The 26,568-nt window shown below is 40.5% G+C and overlaps 2 protein-coding genes across 2 annotated transcripts; one reads left to right on the top strand and one right to left on the bottom strand.

The window, feature by feature from the left end:
• Positions 1 to 1,335: 1,335 nt before the first annotated feature.
• On the top strand, positions 1,336 to 13,883 carry LOC110856658 (protein Wnt-16). Its single transcript, XM_022105152.2, has 7 exons — positions 1,336 to 2,219; positions 3,034 to 3,356; positions 11,182 to 11,338; positions 11,592 to 11,721; positions 11,786 to 11,926; positions 11,991 to 12,206; positions 12,862 to 13,883. The coding sequence occupies exons 1-7, from the start codon at positions 2,131 to 2,133 to the stop codon at positions 12,961 to 12,963; spliced, it is 1,158 nt and encodes a 385-aa protein (XP_021960844.1). The 5' UTR covers positions 1,336 to 2,130; the 3' UTR covers positions 12,964 to 13,883.
• On the bottom strand, positions 13,701 to 25,957 carry LOC110856657 (collagen alpha-1(I) chain). Its single transcript, XM_022105151.2, has 53 exons — positions 25,209 to 25,957; positions 24,551 to 24,772; positions 24,273 to 24,484; positions 23,897 to 23,918; positions 23,708 to 23,739; positions 23,500 to 23,620; positions 23,146 to 23,199; positions 22,891 to 22,961; positions 22,774 to 22,828; positions 22,571 to 22,651; positions 22,376 to 22,446; positions 22,091 to 22,189; positions 21,869 to 21,967; positions 21,722 to 21,790; positions 21,567 to 21,633; positions 21,290 to 21,351; positions 21,203 to 21,229; positions 21,012 to 21,055; positions 20,911 to 20,957; positions 20,719 to 20,790; positions 20,541 to 20,583; positions 20,277 to 20,377; positions 20,011 to 20,109; positions 19,707 to 19,903; positions 19,528 to 19,630; positions 19,343 to 19,437; positions 19,144 to 19,243; positions 18,993 to 19,069; positions 18,859 to 18,925; positions 18,604 to 18,675; positions 18,412 to 18,519; positions 18,286 to 18,344; positions 18,150 to 18,206; positions 18,018 to 18,063; positions 17,839 to 17,892; positions 17,649 to 17,690; positions 17,543 to 17,581; positions 17,328 to 17,434; positions 17,172 to 17,244; positions 17,063 to 17,098; positions 16,942 to 16,986; positions 16,799 to 16,842; positions 16,692 to 16,735; positions 16,552 to 16,597; positions 16,328 to 16,428; positions 16,157 to 16,254; positions 16,007 to 16,085; positions 15,887 to 15,933; positions 15,585 to 15,655; positions 15,301 to 15,502; positions 15,032 to 15,207; positions 14,741 to 14,962; positions 13,701 to 14,294 (listed from the first exon to the last, which is right to left on the bottom strand). Exons 1-53 carry the CDS (start codon positions 25,441 to 25,443, stop codon positions 14,148 to 14,150), a joined length of 4,659 nt encoding a protein of 1,552 aa, XP_021960843.1. The 5' UTR covers positions 25,444 to 25,957; the 3' UTR covers positions 13,701 to 14,147.
• Between the last annotated feature and the right edge of the window lie 611 nt (positions 25,958 to 26,568).

Below are 26,568 nucleotides of genomic sequence, written 5' to 3'. Positions count from 1 at the left end.
AGAGAAACTCTTTAGGAACAATATTTAATGCGGAAATTGAGCAGATGACAAAAATTCAGGAAGGTTTGGGCGCTGCAAGTTCGCGAAAACGCTCGGAATCTGTGCCTTGAGGCAGCACCTCGGACCTTTCGCGAGCTTGCGGCGCCCAGAACTTGCTCAATTTTTCGCATTTGCTCAATTTCTGCACTAAATGTTATTTCTAAAGAGTTCCCCTTTCGAACTAACCTGGTCCCAAAATAATCCGGGTTGAACCTGGTTTGCACCCCTATTGTCAGAAGGATCTTTTCGATACAAAAAGGCAAGGGTTTCCTCATCATGCCCACTTTTCCCATGTTCTCCTTGGGTCGTCGGATCTTTAGTCTTTCCTTGCTTGATACAGAAAAAAGAGACTTTTCCTTAACTGCTTCCACCACCACTTCTTTTAGAAATTGGCGAATAAACTTTATAGGAAATAGTTGGGCGACTACTTTGGGCCTAATCTTAGGAAAGATAAGTCACCCATGAGAAGAAGAAGACGAGATAAATTTTCCTTGTCATATCCAATCGAGATCTCGTAGATAGATGGATACAGAGGTGGAAGGAGGAGGATGAGAAGCACCGTCGTCCTCGTCGTCGGTGTCCTGTCCAAGTTGTGTTCTGCATGCCGTTCTTCTTCTTCTTCTGGAACTATTTCTGTGCAATGGATGCTTTGCTTTAGGAGGAGAGATTCTAGAAGGAAATAAATAAATTTTGGTGGATGGGATGTGGTTTCATCTCCGTTTTCGGGATCTGCTTCTGCTACAATTTCCTCCTCACTTTCCCCCGTTTTCTTCTTCCGGCAGTGGCCGTGGCCGTGTGTGTGATTCGATGAATTAAGAAAGCAAAGTTGTTGTGCGTGGTGTGTGTCTTCATCCCTGACTAAACAATGAATAATGCGACAGGGCAAATTAATTAGGAAAACTGTGTAGATTGATGAAGTGTAAAATGGAGAGAGAAAGTGTGTCCCAAAATTTTCCAGAAAACCAATCCGATTAATTTAATATTTCCTACTACCTACCTCTCCAAACTTGAGATTGGTAAATAAATGAATGTTTTTCGTAAATTAATTTCCAAACAAGTTCCCAACCGAGATGCACCCTCACCGCGTGAGACACCCACCAACCAAAACCCACCCAACCAAAGAGTCCTCGTCGTAATAGCAGGATTCTCAATAACATTGAATTGCTTTCACATCTCGAGAGTGGTACTGACTGATGATGTTTTAGAGGTTGTGGTTTGGTTTGGTTGCCCTCGTGCTGTGGAAAAGCTTAGTTGGAGATTGCAGTGATACTCCTGCTGCTGGTTTGTTGTTTAGTGATCTGCTGGCTCCTCAGTTTGCCTGCCGAGCTCTTCCCAAGAGGAGAGCCAGCAACAATGAGGGATTGATGGTGTATATGCATACATAGTTTTATTTTACTTATTAAAGGACGACATTTCATTCTCAAATCGAATAGCAGAAGAGGCAGATACATAACATTATTCGGCATTTATTCCCAAATTGAGCAGCATTGAATTCCTCAGAGAAGAAGAAGTGAGCAGAGTGGGTCCTTCCTTTTACCTTGAGTGAGTTTCGTTTCGTCTCTGGAAACGAAACCCCGAGCAGTGCGGCAGTGATTGCGAGATATTAGTCCCGCAGTTGACCTACGCTGAACACCATCTCGCCCAAAGACGCTCCAGTCCTGGGATGAGATTCGGTTTTTCATACGACGCGAAACGTGTTAAGTGACGTGTCAATTTGTGTGTTTAGCATGGACTGAAGTGGTGCGTGTGGGGGTGAGATTTCCGAAAAAATAAAAGAAATTTGAAAAATTGAGGGACTTTTCGAAAATGTGAAAATTTTGTTTTGCACAATGAATGGATTCTCTCCGAATTGTGGTGGTAATTTGTTTGGAAAACTTGCGTCGTCCTGAACCGCAGAAAGATTTGTGTGAGGAAATATATAACCTTTGAAAAAAAGAAGTAGAGATTCCAATAAAGGCATAATGACCAGAAAAAGTATGCCCAGTAACAATAGAGAAATACAAGTTTTTCTAAAATACGATCGTCGTCCCCTTTCGAAAAAAGAAGTTGACTGACTGTGCCGTAAAGTGTTGCATTGTTGTCTGCAGAATAATGTGGAGAAGAGATTGTTGTTTGTGCAACTGGTTAATTCATCTGTTTTCCATACTTTTTGTTGCCTCCACCGTTCACGCATCATGGATGTAAGTATTTACAGTACTCGTAAATTTTCATAATTTGCATAATATTCTTGGAGAAATGGTGGATGGATAATTAGAGCGAGATTTTTCCTCTCTGTCAAAAAACGAGAACACACAAAAAAAGAATACTTCTCGTACATTATGCGACATGTCATTTGTAAAATGGGACCGGAGGCAGGGTATAAAATGAGAGTCTGGATTTTGTAACGTGATACTAATTAGGCGGAACGATTCGGCCTCCAGGTAGGCAAGCATTATTGGAAAGAGACGACACAGAGAGAAGGGTATTAACCAGTGGCCGCGGAAGGTGTAGGGACATTGTCACTGAGGGCGGGGTTTATACAAGATGGGGAGATGATGCCGACATCGCACAACCCCGTGGGGACATTGTCCCTCACCCTTCCGCGGCGACTGGTCTTAACTAAAAGGAAAGAAGGTGGGTTGGGTGCAGCATTACAGCTTCTCCTCAGTTATTATTATTACACAACGGTTAAAAGCAAGTCGGACCATTTTCTTTCTGAGCAACATTCAACACAATGCGTCCTTTACAACAATACACTTCTTCTTCTCCCATTGTGTTGTTTGTCGGCTCACTGGCTCGTCCTCCTCCTCCTTCGAAAAGAGGAGCCGATTACATATTTTTATGCCCAATTCTCACTCACCGTGATGATTCCTCTTTTAAACTGGAGCTAAGAGAAGAGAAGGTTGTTGATGGCTCTGGACGACTAATCCGTCCAACTAAATGGACGAGATTTTGACCTGTTTATTATTAGTGTCGTAAAAAAACAAGCGTCATCTTCTTGCCTTGATTTGACAGGTATTTGGGAATATCGACGAAATCCCTGACAGTGCCGGCGGACCAGCCCGTGGGCGACGTGAACATGCAGTTGGCCGGGGACGCGCCTGAAAATCCGGAGGAAGCGTTCCGCTACTCGGCCGGCCTGGTGTGCAGTTCTCTCCCAGGCCTCGTAGCCCAGCAGATTGACGTCTGCCAAAATTACCCTGACACCATTCAAGCCGTGTCTGACGGGGCTCGGAGAGGAATCCGTGAATGCCAGTTCCAGTTTCGACATGAGCGCTGGAACTGTTCCACCAAGGAGGACGACGACTACTCCGTTTTTGGACATGAACTGTCCAGAGGTTGGTGAAAGAAAGAGGAGTTTTATTTAATAAATGGGTGACATGTTGTCCAAATTTTTGATGGTGGATGTAGCACCTGTGATATCATGAAGTACGGAATTTTATTCAATTGTACGGTAGAACAGGGGCTGCGGAAGTTGTGGGGACATCGGGGGACATTAATATTGTAGGGGAGGGGAGGGAGGGGTCTATATAACATTGGGGAGATGATGGGGACATTAAATAACCGTGGGGACATTGTCCCTCTGTCCCCACCCACGCTTCCGCGGCCACTGCTCCTTTAGAATATATTTTTGTCCTTATTTTTAATCCATTGACAACCTTGCAATGATAGCAGAACCCTGGAATCATGTCGGGTTTTAAGGGTTGAACATTGGACTAGATGAATATTGGACATGTCCAAATATGGAAATCGTATTGACAACGATTTGACTGTGTGTTTATGAGATTTTGTGACGGAAGGCTATCTTTTTTAGTCATCGCGAATAAAAAAAAGTCATCTCCTCTTCACCGTTGGACAGTGAGGTAAAGCAGCCAAAAGTCATCAATTCGTTGGTTTGATAACACTTGAGATACTCTGACACGAGAATAAGATGCGTATCGTAGCCACATACATGTAAATGTCCAAGTATCGTCATCGTCATGATTATCTTGGTCATTATGCGCCAGCAGCAGCAGCAACAATGCCTCGTGTCCATGTAGAGCAGGGGACAATAAGAAAGTGACAATTCCATGGGCTCATCCTGGAAAAAATCGTGGTGGTGGTGGTGACGATAGTACTTCTACTTCCCAATTAAATGAAAAACCTTATCAAACGTTACATTACGTTACGTTACCTTGTTTATGGCAAGAAATTGATGACAATGGAAAATCATACAAGTGAAGTGACCATGGCGTTGTTTTAGAGTTTGGTTGCATTGCACCCGGCTGCTCCTCTCGAGATAAGCATTTAGACACACAAAATCGTAGGATAAGTTAATAATGAAGTTCAGGTGGTGAGGCTTCGAATTCACGATGACGGAAGAAGATGAAGAAGGGAAGTGGATGATGGAGGAACAGATGGAGAGTGCAAACAAAAACGTGTTGACTGATATCTCCCTCATTCCCAGGAATAATAATGACATTTAACAACTTTCCTATTCTGTATACGACGACGGGCTTATTTGAAACGGAGGGCACGTGTTACATTCATCCGTACAATGCGAACGATTGTGCGTATGTACGATAATAATAAATATAATGAGAGGAGACTTTGTACCCGGTTCTCGTGGTGGTGATTATTTGGCAGATCAATGAGATAATATTTCCTGGAGGGGGATGAGTGAGTATAAAGTCGTCTTTCTCGACCTTAATTAATAATACCCTTCTTTTCATTTACCTCCAGTATCAGATTATTCTGAGAGAGAGAGCTTCGTCCATGGGCGTTCTGGTTTGATTTGGTGTCGCAAGGATCTAGACCTGTGGGAATTTATTTATATAGAATGTAAGAGCAGCAGGACTATAGTAGTATTTTATAATTTGACCCTTAAGAAACACGTACAAAAAGGGTCTAATTTTAATGCGCAGACCATAGCGATGAGGTTAACTTGCGACAGTACCAAAAAAAGGATGAAACTCATCAGAAATATTTCCTACACGATTTCATCTTTGCTCTGGGTTCGAGAGAATTTCCAATTTATAATTACAAGTGGTTGGAGGTAGCGGTGGTGGTGGTGGTGGTCTGGCAAACTCTGTCTGCTTTCAATATATCCTCCCAATCCGAATTTAGAATTTGTGGCCTAAGTAAAATACGATGTAGTAGATGCGATCCGATCCGATGCGATGCGACAACGGCAAAGGACCGTTTTGTGGGATTATGATGACACGGATCGTCGTCGTCCCCGCAACGAAATAGCAAACCCAGCCATCCAGTCGCACTGAGAGAGTTGCTTTGTAATGGGTATTATTATGAATGAGTAAACATCGGTACTTGCATCACATGGCGGATAAGCTTACACAAGATTGAATTTTTAATGAAATTACATGCATCACCAGACCATATAGCCATCCATAAGTAAGTATCCAGAGGGAAAGCTTTCCTTCCACTGATTTCCGCCCCTCTCTCGCTCATCTCATCCTTCTCATAACCAAAACCAATGCTGGGAACGAATTTCTCCAAACAACTTTCTCTCACAACTCAACGCTTTCTTTCGACTAAATCCTAAATCTGAAAAGGGTCCCAAAAAACAAAGTTCCCTCAGACATGATGACTCGATACTTCATTTGATCCATCCATCCAGCAGCAGCAGCAACTGTTGGCTTGGAAAAGTGTCTGAAACAGAGTACGTAACTTATAATATGAAGTGGTGTTATATTATTTGCTCTGATATGAAATGAAGCTGTTGCTGGTTGTGTTGTGTCGTAGAGAGAAAATAATGATCGGATTTCATCCACATTTTAATACTGTTACTATTCATCCGTCAAGTAGGATGGATTTTACTCGGAAATTTAAGAAAATAAGGAATGGGTATGATTTGAGGGAATGTTTCCCAGTCAGTTTGTTCGCTTGGTTGACTCCTCGAGAGACTCGATAAAGCGAGGAAGGATGAATGATAGATTGTCCAAGAAAGCCTTGTAAGTAAAACCAATCCCAAGGAATGTGCCAGCCAAGAGATGAGATGATGGTTCTCTTAGTAATCTTTTTCACATCAAAATTTCAATTTTCATATCCACACCATAAGCCTTCATCTCCTTCTTTTTCCTTGCGAAGGATGAGTGCCACTCAGTTCACAGTTCGCCACCCTACACATCTACATAGTTAATAATGTGGATGTACATATGAAGCTTTACTTTATATAGATACTTACTCCTACAAACGGGATGCGATGTGGTCCTACGTATGCAAATTAATACGTGGAGTAATGAAAAATGTCATGCGTGCAACACAAAAGGTTGCAAATGAACGAACCAAAAAGGTTTTTAGTTGTCGTTTTAATGCGTGTGCGATATGCAACATTTGCAATTATCAAAGCCACTTATTCCATTCTGAGAGAGAGTGAGGAGGAAGGAGGAGAGCTTGGCAATGATGGAATGACGGAGTTTGGGGTCATTTGGATACGAGTTGTTGTAGTGCATACGAGATGAGTCTAGAAAACGTGAAGGAAATTCACAAAAAATTTTGTTTTCATCAGATTTTCAGAATTCTCAAAGTTTCGTGATCCCAGATAGTAATTTTATCCTACACGACATCAAGCTTAATTTAAAAAATTCAGTATTTTCGAAAATATTCTGATCATGTATCCCTTCGAAGAAGTCAAACTTTCAAAAAACTCGAGTTTAATATTTGATATGGTAAAACAATATCAATCAAGAAAATTCTAAAATTATGAAAATCCGATCAAAATCAGATTTTTGGAGGTTTTAATTCCCCAAAACAAGGTATTTTTCGCCATTTTAAGGGGTGTGGCTAGCACAAATGGAATAAACCCCTCCTTTACTTTTCATACATTCAAAAGGCATCAAAATCTGTGAGTCTCTCAGTCCCAAGCTCTCCTCCTGACTGAGTGAGTGAGTGGTACGATGCGAGGAGCTCTATCTCTTCTTCCGATATGTGGTGAAAAGTTGTTTCATTTTAAAAGTAACAAAAAAACTATACGAGAATGAAAAAAAAGGTCTGTCAAGTTTTTAGATATGCGGCCTTTTCTTTTGACTCGAGCAACAACAACAAATCGAGAATTATAGTCATCATCTCCCCCGCCTTGACTAACTACATTGTACATTCTGCCTTACATATGGAGCGTGCGTGTGCGTTTACACATATTCGCATGTCTCACAAATAAATATCCACTCATTTGTCCACCTTTCGTACCTCAGTTTGAGTAGAATTGACCTTAATGAATTCCTACTTTGGGTCTAATGGCTCATGTACGAATGAGATGAGATTCACCCTTGCGCGTAATTGTCACTTGACGGCAACAACATTCCTGTCCCGAATCAGTGACGGAATGTTTGACACAATGCGTAATAAATATCCGGCTCGTGGTGCTATTAAGTCATATACACGGCGAAACGGATGGAACACTAATTATCCATCAAGCAGGAGACTAATTCAAGTTCAACTACTTAACGGAGGAGGTGTGTGAGGACGTCTAAAATCGTGTTAATTTTAGACGTCCCAAGAACAAAAGTTGTATCATAGATAGATAATTACTTGATCTTGCATGCTGTGATTTCTTCCTACTTATTTATTACTAACAATGGAGGTTTCTCAACGTATGCTCACAGATTTTGGGCAAACTAGTCTTAATCGATCATAAATATCATTAATTGCAAATTTGCGAAAGACACGATCTCCCAATGGGCACGTTTGGCAGAGATATTTGCATCCGAAGGGGAGAAAATGCGTCTTAAAGTCGATAAATTTTACACTTTCTAAATTTACTGCGCGTTTTCTCCTCTTCGGATGCAAATATCTCGGCCAAACGTGCCCATTGGGAGATCGTGTCTTTCGCAAATTTGCAATTAATTATATTTATGATCGATTAAGACTAGTTTGCCCAAAATCTGTGCGCATACATTGGGAGACCTCCATTATTAGAAGCGGTTTTATTGCACGTATAGTGGGACATAAACATACCAATAATTCAGACCCGACTGACTTTTGTATTCCCATTTCATTTCATTATACAATGAATGCGACAATAAAATGGAAGCACAAATTAACTCCGGGACGGATGGACACCCTTCCCGAAATTCTCACTTGACATTCCCATTATTATTAATATGCATAAAGCACGGAAGCAATAACGGGGTGGTGGTGGGTTCGTTGGGAATACAACTTTGGACGCCCAGATTCATACCCAAACTTTATTTATATTCGGAAAACTTGAAACCCGGAGGTTAGAATTTGTCAACTGCAGCAGAGGGTAACAGGAATCTCATTAAAAGAACATTACCCAGAGTGATTAATAGCTTTTTGTCCCCGTGTGTGTGGGGGGACGGGGAATTTGAATTGTAAAAAAGGTAGCGGAGGGTGCGATATAATTACGACGCGATTGTCACTTTGCTGCTCGCATTATTGCCCACAGAAGCAGAATAAAAGAGTTGTAATTGTAGTAGGAAGGGATCCCGTGTCAAGTTTTTTTTCCGGAGTTGTTTGACAATTAAGTGAGCATTTTTCTTGGCAATCGAAATCACTTGTTTTCTTTCGGCTCCCTATTTTTCTGGTTATCTGACGAATGGATAAGGATGAGACGACAATACAGACACTCGAACTCAATAATAATACTAAATATCGATGGACTGGACTTTCTCCTCGTATTTTTTTGTTCTTCTTATCATCGCTTGTCTTCTTCTCCAAAAAAAAATTCCATTGTTATCGTCTCATAGATAAATATTGTGCGGATGTGTGTACATAGTTTGGTTTATTGGCTACTACTTTTTTGCCACAATTCAATGGAATTCTGAGAAAACTGTATCTCTTCTGTACACATTTAATGATTGACACGTCCCCTTTTTTTCACGGTCTTCTCCTGTCAATTTTACGCACTAGTATAAATTTCAGATTTGTCAGTTGTACATATCAAATATTCTATTCACATCAAGAGCAAATATTTTTCGGAAATGAAATAAAATCCCCCAGATTTTTTTACATTATATTTTTTTATTTTATCCAAGTGCTGATGTATATATGTGATTGATTTTTTTATTATTATTTTGGCATCATTACGATTCCACCAACTTGACCGGGCTACTACTGCTGTTCGTGCTTGAAATCGTGACTATAATTCCGAGCAAAGTAATTCTTGCTTGGATTAACTCGAGGCGAACGTGCCGCGATACAGGGTAACGGCAAGCATTGGAATATTATATCCGTCAAAGTGATACATTACCGATCGGGTCGAAGATGTTGGTTCCATGCCATTAATAAAGTGTCTCATACTCTCAACTGGGACCCCTCCCTCATGTATTTCGCGATGGGCACAATTTTCTCGAGTGGGAAGCAGTGGCCGCGGACAGGACAGGGGGACAATGTCCCCACGGTTCGCATCATCTCCCCATCTTATATAAACCCTCGTATCCTACAATGTTAATGTCCCCATAGCTTCCGCGGCCACTGGTGAAGAATACTTTCTTTTTGTTAAGTCGCCACAAGATTATATATAAACCAGACCGAGTCGTATTTAGTATCACTTTCATTATTGTGGTCGTGAACTCTAATGAATGGGATTTTATTTGACTTTTTTTCTCCACCAAAACATACCAAAAAGTCGAATCTTGAAAGGAAAATGGTATTTTTCTTGTCGACGTCCATCCCTCCTCCTCTTTTCACCCCACGGCTATAATTTCACCCTGTACGGAAACATAATGGTAGGTTGCGTACTGCGGCTTCTTCTGTTTCAATAGAAAATTAAGTTCTTTTTACGTCGGAACGATTAAAATTTTTACGACGACGTGTCGTCATTTTCTGGCGTCAAGAAGAAGTCAATGACGAATTTGATGTTGGGTGGTGTGGTTTTGTACATTTTATTTTATGAGTCGCACATTTATGTATGCGATTTTTTGCAATAAGCGAATTGGACTGTCAACTTGGACCGATAACTGTGTACAGATAATTCTAATTTATTATTGTACGTACTTTCTCCATGTACATGGTACATAGCCAAATGGGGACAAATTATTTTATTTCGTATCCAAAAAAACATAAAATATTGGACGAAATAGCAATAACAATATTTTCTTGGCTACTGATTCCATTTCATTTCATTTCTGAGAAAGGATATATTTGCAAAAAGAATCAAGTCGCATGGGAGGAAAGTTGTTCCCATGCATGCGGGGACATGTATCATATTGTTTGGTTAGATAAAACAAAAACTTTGACACAGTAAATTTTGATATATTCGAAATTATTCGTGGAGCAGAATTGTCCTCGAAAATCAAGTCAGCAGGCACAAGCCGCTGTAGACAGTGGCCGCAGAAGGTGTGGGGACATCTGGGGACGTTAATATTGGAGGATAGGGAAGGGACGGGTTTGTATAAGATGGGGAGATTTTGCGGACATCCAACAACCCTGGGGACATTGTCCCCCTGTCCCCACCCACCCTTCCGCGGCCCCTGTTTCCATAGAGGCGAAGGGATGTCGAAAATGTTGAAATCATTTAAATTTCGATGAGAACAGAGCGTCAGCTGAACATGATTCGTTTAGTTGGAGAGAAGGTTTTTCTTATACTTTTAAAATAATCCTGCTTCCGAACGGATAAGAAAAAGCAGATTTTGCTTTTATTGGATTTGCAAAAAGTTTCTGCTCCAAAGAAGAAGAAGACGAAGCCCGTTTTTGGGGAGAGCGAGGTGTTGGATGCTTTTTACTTTTATACATCGTACACACTTTGCTTGCATCATTTCCATTTTCCGAGCAGTGGAACGGAAGAGAGAAAGAAGAAGGAAACCACTTTCTCCGTCTTCGAGTCACTTTAGTTGGCTAGCAAGCAGCAGATGTTACCACTTTTCAATGGATTTTGTGTCAGCACATTAGTCTAACTCGATATTATTATTATTACTATTATATCATACACTTTGTGTGTGTGGATTGGATTTATGAAAAATCTCGAATTTGTGACAGGCCATCCGTTCACTGGAATCTGCATAATTCAAATAGTTTGCCTCCTTTATTATTCCGGAGCCGATTTGGATATGTAAATACAGGGGGGAAATTGCTTTTCTATTAGTTTCTGGGAAGATGATGCACTAATAATCGTATCGAGTAGGAACATTTGCATGTTTGCATTTTAACCGAAATCTCGAGCTAAATGACCGTGTTTTTTAACGATTTTCTTAAAATTTTGTACAGGGAGCAAGGAGACGGCTTTCATCTATGCCGTCACGAGTGCCGGAGTTGTCCACGCCATCACACAATCTTGCAGTTCCGGAGCGCTAAACGAGTGTTCTTGTGACCTCAGCAAGCAGGGCAGAACGACCCCGGAAGGATGGAAGTGGGGCGGGTGCAGGTGCGTTTTTGCAGAAAATGTACAGATATTTCGTAAAAGTCGGTAACCACGTAAAGTTACAAAGAACGAAAATCATGCCTGTTATCTTCGTAAGGGTTTGTAACTTCTTAAGCAAAAATTACCTTGGAAATGTTCCTAAGTTTCGTCAAAAGTTCGTAAATTTCTTAAGTTTACGGAGTTACGAAGGGTGACGTGAATTGCCTCATAGGATTTTTTGACAAATTTTATGCCTTCTTTGACCCCCGTTTTTTAGTGACAACATGAAGTTTGGAATCCAATTCTCCCGAAAATTTGTTGACGCTCCGGACAAAACGAAGCTTGAATATGCACCAAAAAATGTTCAAAATTTGATGAATTTGCATAACAATGAAGCCGGACGTCAGGTGTGTACATAAGCATGCATATTTCTACAAATTGCCAAATTTTACATGTTCTTTTTTTGCCTAGGCTGTCGCCCATCTGATGCGAATGCAATGTCGGTGTCACGGAGTGTCGGGTTCCTGTGAGTTGAAAACTTGTTGGAAAAATATCCCTAGTTTTACTCAAGTGGGTGATTACTTGAAGAAGAAATATCAAAAGTCAACTCAGGTGAGGAGGAGGAGATTTGATAAAAATAAGGATGATAAGCACCGAAAAATAATCTGTTTCTCAGGTTCCACTCAAGTCTCAGAAACGGTTGAGGAGAAAAAGTGGGCGAAAGTTCCCCGTGAGCAAGGGAGAATTGGTTCACTTGAGAAAGTCGCCGGATTATTGTGAGCTCGACTTGGACAAAGGAATTACTGGAACGACGGGCAGAGTTTGCAACAAAACATCCGATGGTCCGGACAGATGCAATGTTTTGTGTTGTGGGAGAGGCTTTAATACAAAGGTAGTTGATAAATAATAGTCTAATCTACATAATCAGTGTTTCGTTTTTGACGTCTAAAACTGTCCAAAATGTCCAAAAGCGTCTAACACCGGAAAAGGGGGCAAAATGCTACAAGCTCTTTATTAACGACTTTTTCGCAAGTGTGTGTACCTATGCAAAATGCTCAAAATTAATGGGAGACATACACCAACGGATTATCGAAAGATTCAATAATGAACAACTTGTAACATTTTTCTCCATTTTCAATTTTGGACGTCCAAAATTCGGTGATTAAAACCGGTTTCGACGACTTTTTCGGACAGACATTTAAAACCACCGTGAAACACTGACTCTAAGGTATCTGTAGCACATGTAGCTACGTAAGAACAGTGAACCTCAGATGGATGTAAATACATATGCAAATTAATACTTGTTTCGTCCCCTGATAACCACCAAATATTGCAAAGTTTCACAAAAAATATGTTTCTGAAACGTAAAACACCCCCATTTCTCTCTTTTGTGACATTGTGACTTTCTTATTTTTACCAACTTGAGCACGTCCGTACTAAAAAGAATATTTGTCCCACTTGAGCGAACAGTGAACTGATTGAGTGGCATCACAACATGGCTGGAAAATAAAATCCTCATACATATTTTTTCTCTCTTTTTTTTAAAGGTTGTGAAAAAGGTGGAGCGCTGCCAATGTAAATTTATTTGGTGCTGTTATGTCAAATGCAAACCTTGCATTACGAGGACTGACATTCATACATGTAAATAATAAGGGACGAGTAAAAAGAATATGTCCTTTTCTGGGGAGCTTCTCCACCCGCAAGAAGAACGCGGATTCTAAAAGAACACGGAACACGGACAAGAAATGCTTTGAAGAAAATCCTACTTCAAAAAATAAATCCTCTTTACTATTTCATGCACAGTTTGATTTAAATTTATACAGATACTGTCAGGCATTTAGTCAACAAGCGTTATGTTATGATGCTATAACTATATCTACCACCATGAATCATGTTAATTTGCTTTTTTAACCAGTGGCCGCGGAAGTCGTGGGGACATCTGGGGACATTAACATTGTAGGATGGGAGAGGGAGAGGGTTATATAAGATCGGCAGGTCAGATGAGGACATCGAACAACCGTGGGGACATTGTCCCTCTGCCCCCTTCCGCGGCCACTGTTTTCAACTACAAAAATACTTGTGTACGTATATACATGGGCGCTAGAAGAGAAACCATTTTATGATTAATTTTTAATTATCTATTGCTAGTTTTAATAATAATCTCATCTTTGTAGCTAGATAAGTAGGTATCGGCTAGCAAGCAATTGCGTAAAATATTAATAAAATGTCTCATCACTATACTCACTGTACGTAATTCTAAATATTTACATAATTAATGTAAAAGTCGTTGCATGTTATATTCATCGTCATCGTCGTCGTATATGTACTACCAATTCAATGATTCAATATTTGTGAATAATAAATTGTACGTTTATAATTCATGTCATGAAGTTTGCAATCAAAATATTTTATTGGCAGTGTAGGTTTGTTTTGCGCGTGTAAAAATCGGCTGGCAGTGAAAGTTACAACTCCTGAGGCAATTAATTAATACTAAAAATATGGGAATTAATTACTATTATTATTATTAAACAAAAAGATAAGAATGTAAAAAAAATGGCAGTGATATAAACATTCATACATTCAATAAATATTGCACATGCTTACAACCTTTTAATATTTATCGTCCCCCTCTTCCCATCCCCCTGATGACCTAATTAGCATTATTTTGTTGAGAATCTTAATTCGTATATACGTGAAATAATAATACCTCGTGTTCCAATTAAACAAAAAAAATCCGAGTAAATATTTTAACGGTATAAAAAGTGATTTCAAAATGGATATAAAAATGGATATGAAGTCGTAATAGTATACATTATTTTAAGGGATTTTTTTCCTAGATAAAACATACGCGACCTATTTCAACCCAAAATTGCTGACTCTTTTCTCCCATGTCTTTCACTGATATGTCCACGATGGGGAGGCGGGCGGCCTTATCGGTGTGGTATTGTATTAACGTCTTGGCCCATTCGGATTTCTTCCACTGCAAAGATGGAAATATAGAAAATATGAGAAATTATAGTAAACTGAGAATGGAGGTCGACCAGCGTATGCCGCATAATCCGATTTTGAGCAAATTAGTGTCAATTGAACACAGATTTAATTAGTATGAAATTTGCAAACGGGATTATATGCAAAATCTCAGGTTTTGCAGAGATATTTGCATCCGAAGAGGAGAAAACGCACAGTAAATTTGGAAACTGTAAAATTTGTCGACTTTTTAGGCCCGTTTTCTCCTCTTTGGATGCAAATATCTCTGCAAAACCTGAGCATTTGCAGATAATGTCGTTTGCAAATTTCACACTAATTAAATTTGCCATAGATTCGCACTAGTTTAATCAAAATCTGAAAGAATACGCTGGGAGACCTCCATTCTCAGTTGGACAAGATATTTTCCTAAATATATAATTAATTAGTAGTTAAACCCACCCGACATTCATCTTCGACCACGTTGTAGCGTGTTCTCCTCGTCCCCCTGGCAGTCAGTTCCAAGTCGTTCCATCCCATGAGTTTCAATGCGCTTCGGTAATTCTTCTTTTGAGAGTCATAATGAGCAGCTGAGTTAAAGCAGTGATATGTGATATTTTGTTCCGCAGTTGACGACAGCAATTGCAAGAATGCCATTTGAGTTCCATCCGATTTGTAAGTAAACTGCAAATAAAGAGAGAAAATAAAATATAATTTCAACGGATTTTTTAAATGGGACAAAGCCCAGCATACTTGTGATCCTCCCTCCAAGTCAGATATCCAATACTCTCCTGGAGTCTTTATGATGGGATTCATGACTGGAGACTTTTCCGGTTTGGGATGAATGCACGTGGCTTTGTCTTCCATGCGGCAGTAGACCAAAATGGCATCTTTGGGGTCACCCGCATTCGGATCTACCCAGTATTCTCCTGTACATTCAGAGAAAATGCTTGATTTTTTTGGAGGCATAAATAAATTTAAAGGAATAGAAATGCATAAATATGTGTGCACAAGTTGAGTACCAGATTTCAAGTCGGGATACGCTACAGATAAATCTTTACAAGTTTTAGCAGGAGATTTTTTGTCTCCGGCTGGTTTCTGGAATTTTTCAAATGTTGTTATGAGCTGTTCATATGCGGTTAAAACTAATTTACGACGATCTTCTTGTGTGATTTCTTTTCCAAGAATTTTGTAAGGTTCGTCGCCAGCCAGAGGATCAGGGCCCTGAAAACGTATTAAATTATGCATATATTTATTATGTATGAATTTGGTTAATTATGTAAATAATGTAGCAAAAATTAAGCACCTTAGCGGTTCCTTGATTTAACAAGGCAGCAAGAGCAGCAGCATCATAACCAAGGGATTCTCCAGGTGGACCTAAATTAGTATTTGGTGTTAATTAACTAAAATTCTTGAAATGCATAAACGGATGTGTTTTATCACTTTTTTAACGCTCAGAGAAAATGACCATCGTATCAAAATGCACATATTAAATATTATAAATCGGGCTTAAGCGAAAAACCATTTTATGATATTATTAAACTGCATCTAATTGTAAGAGACAATAAACTTAACCAAGCGGATCCGATAAGATAATATTTCACTCACCTGGGGGACCCGGCGGCCCGCTAGTTCCAGGCGTTCCAGATTTTCCACTATAAACCAAATAAATAAATAATGTGCCTTTTGTGTGAATGCCAAAAAATGAGAGTAAATGTTGAGCATTGCCTTTCTCCTGGCGGTCCTCTTGGTCCAACCGGTCCCAACGGTCCTGGTGGTCCCATTATGCCATCTCTACCAGCGGGTCCTATTAAAGGTATTATATTATTAGTTGTAATGAAGATGCGAGAATGCCAGACTAATGAAAAATTGGCGCACCCTTTGGTCCTGAATCTCCTGGTTTTCCCGGGGGTCCTGGGGACCCCACAATTCCACGCTCACCACTTTCACCCTGTTGACCAGGTAAACCTTGCAACCTGTAAGGCAATAAAAATACAATTTTACCTCAGGTCGTAGGAACAGAGACAAAAATTAGTGTGGATCACATACCCAATTAAACCTCGATGTCCTTTGCCACCCTTTGCGCCACCACCGCCCTTTTCACCCTTTTCGCCCTGTGGTCCAGGAGGTCCAGCTTTTCCACGTGGTCCCTTTATACCGACAATAATATATAAGCACATATCATATATAAATATATTGACATAGATAAGCATGTAAACCGACGTGGAGATCAATTTACATAAATTATTTCCAAGAAATGTACCCATACTTACCGCTTGTCCTTCAACTCCTTGCGGACCACTTTCTCCTCTCGGTCCCCTAAAGTGAAAGTTAAAGTTGGTGTTTTAACGTCTCTCCCGTTCACACCGTAGCATTATTTCCCCAGAGTGACGCGCTGTCTTATGCTACATACCTTTCTCCTGTTACTCCTGCAGGTCCAGAATTTCCAGGAGGTCCCTGCAAAGAGTCATACATATATGAGTATGAAGCCATGAAAAGTTTTCACTTGTTTTAAATTACCGGTAATCCTTGTCCCCCAGATAATCCCATCATTCCAGGTGGGCCTAAATTTATGGATCAGATTAATTAATGCAAATTCTGAACGATCACGCACGTGTACAGTCTATTTTTATATTTGTATTAACATATTTACATATGCGTACCTGGAGGGCCTTTGTCTCCTGGACGACCTCCAATCCCCGGAGGACCTATTTTTTACATCAATTAGTCAATTTTAGTTCCAATCATGATCGTTATCAGTGAGTTTATTATCTTAAGAATCACCTATTTTGCCTGGACTACCCTCTGGTCCGGATTCACCTGAGAGGAAGTGAGTAAAGCACGTGAGTCGGACATAGCGACACATTAATCACTGTTAGTAAAGGGGACATACCAATGGGACCTGGTGCTCCAGGGGCACCCATCATTCCTGGTTCACCTCTTCCACCCTCGACTCCTGGTTTTCCCTAGAAGAGTAACAAACTTTTACTAGAACAATTATTGAGAGGAATACATAAAAAGGTAAAGTGAGATTTATTTTTTGATTTACCTGAATGCCCTGTTCTCCTTGCGCCCCTCTTGGTCCACGTCCCCCTGTCGCTCCGGTGGGGCCAGGCAAGCCAGGAACTCCTCTATCACCGGGTGGCCCATTGGCACCTAACACATAAACATATACGCACCATTGTTGCTAAATCTTTCAAATTCGTAGGAGTATATTTGCCTAAAATAATTTATCGAAATTTGTACTCCGCGATTTTGACATACCTGGCTTTCCCACGCCTCCTTGTGCACCCTCAGAACCGCCTTTAAAAAAATTATGAAAAAATTACGTAAAATTTTTTGAGATCGTAAATCTGTGAGACGAACTTACCTTCACCCTTTGGTCCTTCCATTCCAGGTGGGCCAGGAGGTCCTGAAAAAGACGACGATTTAAATCTCCTCGTAATTTAATTTTTCAGGGATTTTGATATTTTATATTTTTCAAACTGTCATTCGAAATTTTAATTTTTAGAAACAATTTGTCCCCCAGCCTCATAAAATTATCGCAAGTACATACATACCTAACGGGCCAGGAGCTCCGATACGTCCATTATCTCCAGGCACTCCCTTCAAACCTGTTTTAATTAATAATACAAAAAATTCAATAAACTGACCTTTACTCAAACGTTTACAGATCTGTATATATGCCCAAAGATATGCGCATGTGACACGTTGTGTCCTTCTGAGGTTAGTAACAAACCTGGAGGTCCAGGATGTCCGATTGGGCCAGTTGAGCCTTGCATTCCCTGAAAACCCAATCAATTTAATGAGTTTTTGTCCTTTCTATCAAGTTTTTCAGAGAAATTTTTGCTTTCACATGCATTCAACTTACAGGGGGTCCAGGACTTCCATCACGGCCAGGCAAGCCTTGAGGGCCATGTTCACCTCTCTAAGGATAAAAAATAATAATTCATAAATTACTCAAATCGAAAAATTATTGAAGTTTTATTCATAAACAGTGACCTTACCTGTCCTGGTTCACCACGACCTCCCTTTGCACCATTCAAACCGACAAGTCCAGGGAGTCCTGAAACCATTAAGAACACATACTTAGAAATATGTGCACATAAATAGAAATTAGTTCTGTGGCTTACCTTGTTCTCCAGGTTTTCCCGTATTTCCGATTCCACCTTGTTCTCCCTTCAATCCGGGCAAACCCCTTTCGCCCTTACCTCCGGGGGCACCTCCAACACCCTGAGGACCTGAAAATCACAAACGAAATGATGTACGAAGGGAACACACTTGGTGCATAATCGTGCCATTATTGTCATCTTGTGACTGCTTACCAGGGAAACCTTGCAGACCTGGCGGTCCTCCGAGTCCACGTTCACCAGGCATTCCAGCTCCACCAGCCTCACCTATTATACCAACATAATTAGTACGAATCTTGTGAAGCATGTTGCCTCTTTAATGTTTCTTTTATATGTAAATTCATCCCTGCACATATATATTCATGAAAATTGTTAATTCATGTAGTTTAATGACTATACATGACTTCATAATATGACTACTTATGCCTAAATGAGTCTAATTATCATCACCTGGAGGTCCTGGAGGGCCAGGATCTCCTCGATCTGCAGGTTCGCCGGGTGGTCCTACCGGTCCAACCTATAAAATGATGACATAAATTCGTCATGTCGATAGACGTAGGTCTATTGAATAAGCTTGTACTTACTGGACCCACTGCTCCCTGATCTCCTCCGCGGCCAGGAGGTCCTGCCGGTCCCATCATTCCATTCGAACCCCTTTCACCTTTTTTGGATAGGTCAAAAATTAATTTAACAAATTTTGTTCCGTATATAATATGCTATTTAATTGCCACCCACCTTTTTCTCCCGGCAAGCCTGGAAGTCCTCTTCCTCCTGGAAGACCTAAAAGTCCGGGAGAACCGGCGTGACCCTTATCTCCTTTGGGGCCATTGGGACCCTACAAAAGTGACATCAAAATTATTTTTGTGTAATGTTTCTGTGCATACGTGCACACACGATTGAAATCAGAACCGACGCGTTATGTTTGTGTTCTTACAGGTGGTCCATCTTGACCCATCATTCCAGGCTCGCCCCGATTTCCTGGGGGGCCTGGAGGACCTGCTCCACCCCTTTCGCCTGGGAAGCCTCGTTCTAAAATGGGAAAAATTAAGGAACAGTTATTCAAAGTGATGAATGGAAAGTCGTCTTCGTAACATAGTAAAGACTAAAAAATAGGCGTACCTCCTCTTCCTCCAGTTGAACCTGGAGCTCCAATCGGGCCTTGTAAACCATTTTCGCCATCCTTTCCTGGACTGCCTGCATTTCCTGGACTTCCGGGCAGACCCTGTGAACAAATTGGCATTAGCGGGAGGATATAAATATAGTACGTAGCGTCAGAAACACTATGATATGTGGTTTACTTGAAAGCCCCTGGGACCATTTGGACCTGGGGGTCCTCTCGCCCCATCTGGGCCGGCTAAACCAGGCGGTCCTTGCATTCCCATACTGCCATCTTTTCCAGGGTCACCCCGTGGACCTGGTTGACCAATACCACCCATTTCTCCATCTTTTCCAGGGTCGCCAACTAAACCCTTGTCACCAGGTGGACCAATGGGACCTTTAATCAGAGTAGTAAAGCGATTAAGTAACTTCCGGACACAATTTAAGACGTGAAAACGCGGTAAATTATTTGTGAACACTTTAATTGACGATTTAATTACTCACCTGGTAAGCCGGGAGCTCCGCTTTGACCTTGATCACCGTTTTTGCCATCTTGTCCAGGTAACCCTCTTTCTCCTGGTGCTCCATTTTTCCCTTGTAGCCCTATTAAAGCATTAAAATATTTTAAACGTTGTGTAATTTTTAACTTGAAGATAGTTAAGCTGCCAAATACATGTGCATATCATTCATGTATAATCCGTATGAAAATTATCACCGTTTTTTAAGGGTGGATAACTAATAAATAAGTAGGCCATCGTCACTCTACTAACCTGCTCGTCCCGCGGGACCCCTTAAACCCTGAAGACCAGTGGGTCCAATTCGACCTGGTTCGCCCCCAGCTCCCTTTAAACCCGGAACACCATTCGGACCCCTGTAATTAATTGTCAAAGATAGCAAAAAAACAAAATATTGTATCAAATAAGTGCTGAGGATGAACAAGCATCAAAGATTTTGTCCCAATTTTCTAATAAATATTTTCATTTTCATATCCATACGCGTCCTAATCAGCGCCTCATACAGTCATACGTACTTACCTTTCTCCTGCTTGTCCCTTTGGTCCAGGAGCTCCATCTTGACCTAATAATTAATTAATTACGATTAAAATAAATGCATCAAGCTTTTGTATTTACAAGAAATGAATATATTTTTTGTTTGGTGAGCTCCGGTGAAAGTAAGGTGGCTTTATTTGTACAAGATTTTGTTGCTACCCACCTGGTAAACCTCTTCCTCCAGGTGACCCTCTTTCCCCAGGGGGTCCAGCCGGTCCAGAAATCCCTCTTCCACCTGAGAGACATAAAACACTAATTGAAATGTCACACCCATTTTCCGACTGGTGATCTTTCGTACCACCACAAGTTACAAAGGTAAATATGCAAATATGTATCTATCATAAATAGCACGAACCCGTTTTTCCTCGTTTTCCTGGGGCTCCAGCAACGCCAGGAAGACCCCTAAAAAACCAAGCGTAAGGATAATGACTTGAGGTGCTAAAGCTTTAGTTTTACCTGGCTCCTGGGGCTCCGTTTTCTCCCATCGGTCCTGAGTCACCCTATAAAATATTGCATAATATAGTACATAGTCTTAAGGATTGTAGTTTCGAATTGGATTCCAATTAGGATTCACATATTTATTTACTGTGAGAGAATTCAGGCTTTTTAAGGTTATATATGTACGTGGTATGAAATATCTTCCTTACTTTCATTCCCGGTTCACCAGTTCCGCCCTAAATAATCACAAAAAATATCGAGTACTGGAATTAATTACGTCATTGCAAAGTAATTACAGGATTTCCTTTTGCTCCCGCTGGGCCTTGACTTCCAGATAAACCTTGTGGACCCCGTGCACCTAGAAAGAGCATTATTGATTGTACCAAGTTGTTGCTCATCTTGTGAGTGATATTGAAAATAGACACGGAAGCTAGTACAGTGGGACATTATGGATCGCAACGAGAACTAAGGGTTAAGGTCAAAGGTCAAGTTTAGAATTTCATATCAGAAATTTAGTTAGTATGGTTAACTACTGGGGCCATTTTACTTGGGGAACCCATCATGCATGCCCACCTGGGAATCCTTGCCCTCCAGGAGATCCGATTGAGCCAGGCGAACCCTTTTCTCCAGGTTGACCATCCTATAACGCCATTCAAAACAAAATACCTGATTTAGAAATTGCACAAGCGTTTGAAACTGACAAATTAAATGGAACTACTTTAAATTACTTTTCCAGGGGGTCCAGGTGGACCACCATCTCCGGGATTTCCGGGTCTTCCCCCTTCTCCTCGGGGGCCCTGTAATTGTTGAAACAATTAGCAAAATTGTGGGAATTATAATTAGCAAAATTGACACTTTTGGATGAATTCCCTTACCTGTAACCCTTGAGATCCTTTTGGGCCTGCGCTTCCTTGGTCTCCTTTTCCTCCAGCGGAACCAGGAAATCCGGGGGGACCAGGTTTTCCGATTGCACCCTATCAAAAATAGGAATAAAATGGGATTGTGAAGTTCTTCGAAATATGAAAACGATCAATTTTGTGAGAGAATGCAAGCATTAAGAATGCAAAAAATTTGTTGTAAGCTATCGTCCGGCTTACCGGTAAACCGGGTGGGCCGGCGACACCATCAATTCCTCTCAATCCAGGATTTCCAGGGGGTCCTTCTCTACCACGTTCCCCCCTCGGTCCACCAGGCCCCTGTAACGATAAATTATTCTGTAGTGTTCACGATTCTTCATAACTATTCATTTCTTGGCGACACTTTCCGCTTTAGGATCATCCTGGCGTAACATTACTCGACCACGTACAAAATGAGGCAAGTTGAGACTATACTTGGAATCATTATGGCACAATAACGTCATATTGTTATTCTATTTTTCCTACCATGGGTCCTTGAGGTCCAGGAACTCCAGGTAGTCCTAAGCTTCCCTTTTCTCCACCGCTGCCCTGTTCACCTGTTAGAAACCAGATTAGAAAAATTAGGAGGAAAGTCAAATAAGCCAAGTCCATGCAAAATTTCGTAAGCTTGCCGTAGTACTCGTAATTTTTCGACATTTTTTTGTATTATGTTTATTTTACCTTTGGAACCGTCCAAACCAGGAAAACCTCGATGACCTTTGACTCCTGGTAGCCCAGGCATCCCTGGCAGACCCCTTGCACCTTTTTAAAGACAAACAAACACTTATTTGTCAGGCAAGTTTTGTATTTATGAAATGAACATCCATGTCTCACGAGAGATATCTGCAGGTTACAAACACAAACATATTAATCACTAAACTAACCCGGAGGTCCGCTTGATCCAGGAGGTCCAGCTTGGCCGTCGTCACCAGGTTCTCCCTAAATAAATAAATCATCATTACGCCAATCCAGATTGAAATACTTAGAATTAGCAGGCTAACGTCTTTTCCTGGTGCTCCAATTAATCCTCTTGGTCCAATTGCACCTGTTGCACCAGCAGGTCCGTGATCACCTATGAAAAAAGACGATAAGTGGTTAAGCAGGAGGTAGCAATTTGAAATTGGTTGCAGTCGATGATAAATCTTGGTCAAACAAGTCAGAAAATTCTCTCGGACGACGCATTTGTCAAAAATTAAAGATTTTGCAATATCATTTGCATTTATTAGCCCATATGTAAATACATTATTATGCTATACCTGGCTCTCCTCGGACTCCTTGAAATCCTTGAGGACCACTTGGACCTGGCGGACCTAAAATAATTGTTATAAAAAGAGTAATAAAGTGCACATAAAATTCAATAATTCAATAAAATCGAATAATTCTCAAGGGAATTTCGAGAAATGTTGACGTGCAAAAATACTAATCTTTTTCTCTTTAAATACAAGCGCAAAAATATGTATAGCAATTAAGACCAAGCCGACAAATTGTATACATAGAAAACAAAAATTTATGATTTGGGAACAACATCGAGACCAGTCATGAAAAATTAAAAAATGGGTGCGAAAATTTTAGTAGGAAGATACTCAAATTTGTAAATATAGCGGAATTACCTGGCTGACCACGAGGACCTACGGGTCCAACTTGTGCCTGTAAAAATTGAAACGGGTCCGGAGCTGGGCCTTTTTCCCCACCGCCTTGAGACGCTGACAGTTGGTTAAAAAACGGGGTTATCTATTTTAATTGAAACACACAAAATAAAAATATACATATACTTCCGAGTTCAACAAAAATGCAGGATGACAATTGTGTGATGCTTACATCCGGCGTTGGTCCGGGCGGTCCAGGATTTCCTAATTTAATAAATGGATAAGCAGTTTAACAGAGGAGTCAAAACAACAATTAAGTTCAGAGCGTAATAATTGACGTTATATAAAGTAGATTTTAACGTGGGTGGGAATTAAGGAATTTTTATGGAGGGTAGAACAAGTTTTCAATTAATTTAAATACCAGGTTCTCCGGGAATTCCAACCTATAAATTGAAATGACCAGTAAAAAAACTGATTCCTGATAATGCAATGTCGAGACTTATTAGAAAATGTGTAATGAACAAATTAGCAAGTAGCCGAACTACTTTATGCTAACGCTTTGTCCGTCTATTTTTTTAATTAAAATTTTGAGGATATATCCGTTTAAAAATATTACCTAAAAATGTTTCTCGAGTATTATGTATTAGAAATTGTAGGTCACATGAATTACATTTTTTATCAATTTTTCATTTTGGGTGACCTTAGACGCTCACGTTGACAAATATATTTTTCCTTAGTAGACTTTAAAATAAATTTCGACATTGCATAACACCAATTCTTTAGTAACAACAAAATACCGATCCGGGAATTCCAGGGTCTCCTTTCATTCCAATTGGTCCATTTGATCCGACTCCTCCACGCGGTCCTGCAGGCACGGATGGCGTGGCGGACGACGAATTACCATTTTGATCTTCATCATCCGCACAAATGGGACAGCATTGTCCTAACGGGATGTACTGTTGCGTAGCACATTGAATATCGGGACATTCCACATCGTCACAATTAGCACCTATTCGTACCCATTTACATATTTTGTTACCACCACATTATTGATGATCATTAGTGATCTCCATACCTGGACAACCTTCCCGACTACATTCCACCTTCCCACGGATACACCTACAAATCGCGCAACTGTCCGGTTTCCAATCTTCCCCGTCTTGATAAGTCCGTCCCTCAAATTGACACGTTCTCAACGTGACGGCACTCGGTTCCTCTCTCCGTGTCCCCGTTTCCGGTGCGACTGCAGGTCTCGACGTTGTTGTCGTCGCTGGTCGACCGCCAGTCACTCCTCTCGCTACATACAAAAAAATTAGGACATGGTCACACTAAATTATTTACATAAATACATTTCATGAGAATAATTGCTTTAAATTTGGTGCATGTGTTGTAAATGAGAATTAAGTATTATTTATAGTTAAAGAATGCAGTCTGAATCTATCAATTTTCATTCAAGATTAAAATGTGGATTACTGACACCATTTATGAATGTACTTGCTCTGACCCTGTTGCCCTTCCAGTCAGCTCCTCTTTTACATGTCTGATTGGATTGATGATCAATAGGGAAGTGGTTCTTTTAGTTGGGTGGTCAGTAAGTGGTGGGTGCAGTAGAATCATTTACTTATGATGCTGAATATTTCTTGGTCGGTATGTATGTATGATGGGTCAAAGAACCCAAAAACTTTGACCTGTTTAAACCCTATATGTAAACCAAATGCTGGTGGTTAACTTACTCTCGTCATATTCGCCATAGTCGTAATCTTCATATCCGTTATATTCTCCACCGTTGTAATCACTTCCAGCACCAGGACCACCTCCACCACCTCCCCCACCGTTCCCGTTTCTACCCCGTCCCCCGTGATGAACTCCGCCCCCCTCGGCCTGAGCACTTGCAGTTGAGATCCAGTTGCACAAAATGAACACGATTAGACACACGTAGCACCATCCTTTAGATTTCAGTCTCCCCATCGTGTGGGTTTTAGGAACGAGAGATATATTTTTATGTATGGACCCCTTCAGTTGGCGTCCCTTCCTTAACTGAGGAGGATTTCCATAATTTATTTACGAACACGACGTAATTTGGGGCCAATTTTCCCCCAATTTTATCCACAAAACTGTACTATTCACAAATATGAAATGCACTACTGGCCAGGAAGAACAACAACTGGAAGAAGGATGAAGAAGATCCAATCCAGTAGTATTTATTTTTGCTCACCCTTCTTCTTCTTCTTGGCACACTCTTTTTTTACGACTGACGACTCCAGAAATACTTGTACTAGTTTTTCTTCTTCCTTTGGAACAGCACTTTTCGAAACCATGCAGTAACTAGTTGGACTGATTTACGTACACCCGGTTGAAATCACCACTAATTATGGTCTCAACTCTTCATTTCTCCAGCAAGAATCCAGTGACCAAATGGAAACTAAGATCGTCGAAAAAGTCGTCGTTTCTTTTCTTGTCCGAGTCTGATCTGTGATGGCGATAGGTTGTAACTGTCCTCAAAATATTTCATTCCATAATTTCATCATGATGACATTATACTCTCGTTATTCTCATTATTATTATTATTTATCCTCCAGTTAAAAAAAGCCCCAATATGCAGGAACGGTCGGTACCTATATATATGTAAATATATGCATGCAGACGGGCATATATATTGACAGTAGACAGTTTGATATCTCATCAGTCTTCTTGGTCGAAGTCGTCGTCGAGGTCCATCCATCCATCAGAGATGCAATTCTTTGACTTATACTCATTTCCGTATATTTATTATTATTCCAAGCCATTTTTATTCGTTTGCCACACATTTGCAGCGAATGGCTTGGATGCATTGATGGATTTGGATTGATATGTTTTGGTTGAAATTTGTATAGGATTGGATTAGTGACTTACTTAGACACTTACTGGAATGTAAATTAGACATGTTTGCGCATATGAGGATTTTGTCAATTTCATTCAGTCCAGCACGACGACGACGGTGGCTGACTGACAATCTTGTCAAATTTTATCTGGAAAGAAACATTTAATAAATTTAACAGACACATTTCTGTATTTTTTAAGCAGTAAATGAACACATTTTTTTGTACCGTCCAC

The sequence above is a fragment of the Folsomia candida genome, unplaced genomic scaffold (genome assembly GCF_002217175.1).
Source record: "Folsomia candida strain VU population unplaced genomic scaffold, ASM221717v1 Fcan01_Sc017, whole genome shotgun sequence".
Classification (NCBI taxonomy): Eukaryota; Metazoa; Arthropoda; class Collembola; order Entomobryomorpha; family Isotomidae; genus Folsomia; species Folsomia candida.
The sequence above is the reverse complement of the archived record's forward strand: the minus strand, read 5'-3'. Positions and strand labels throughout refer to the sequence as shown.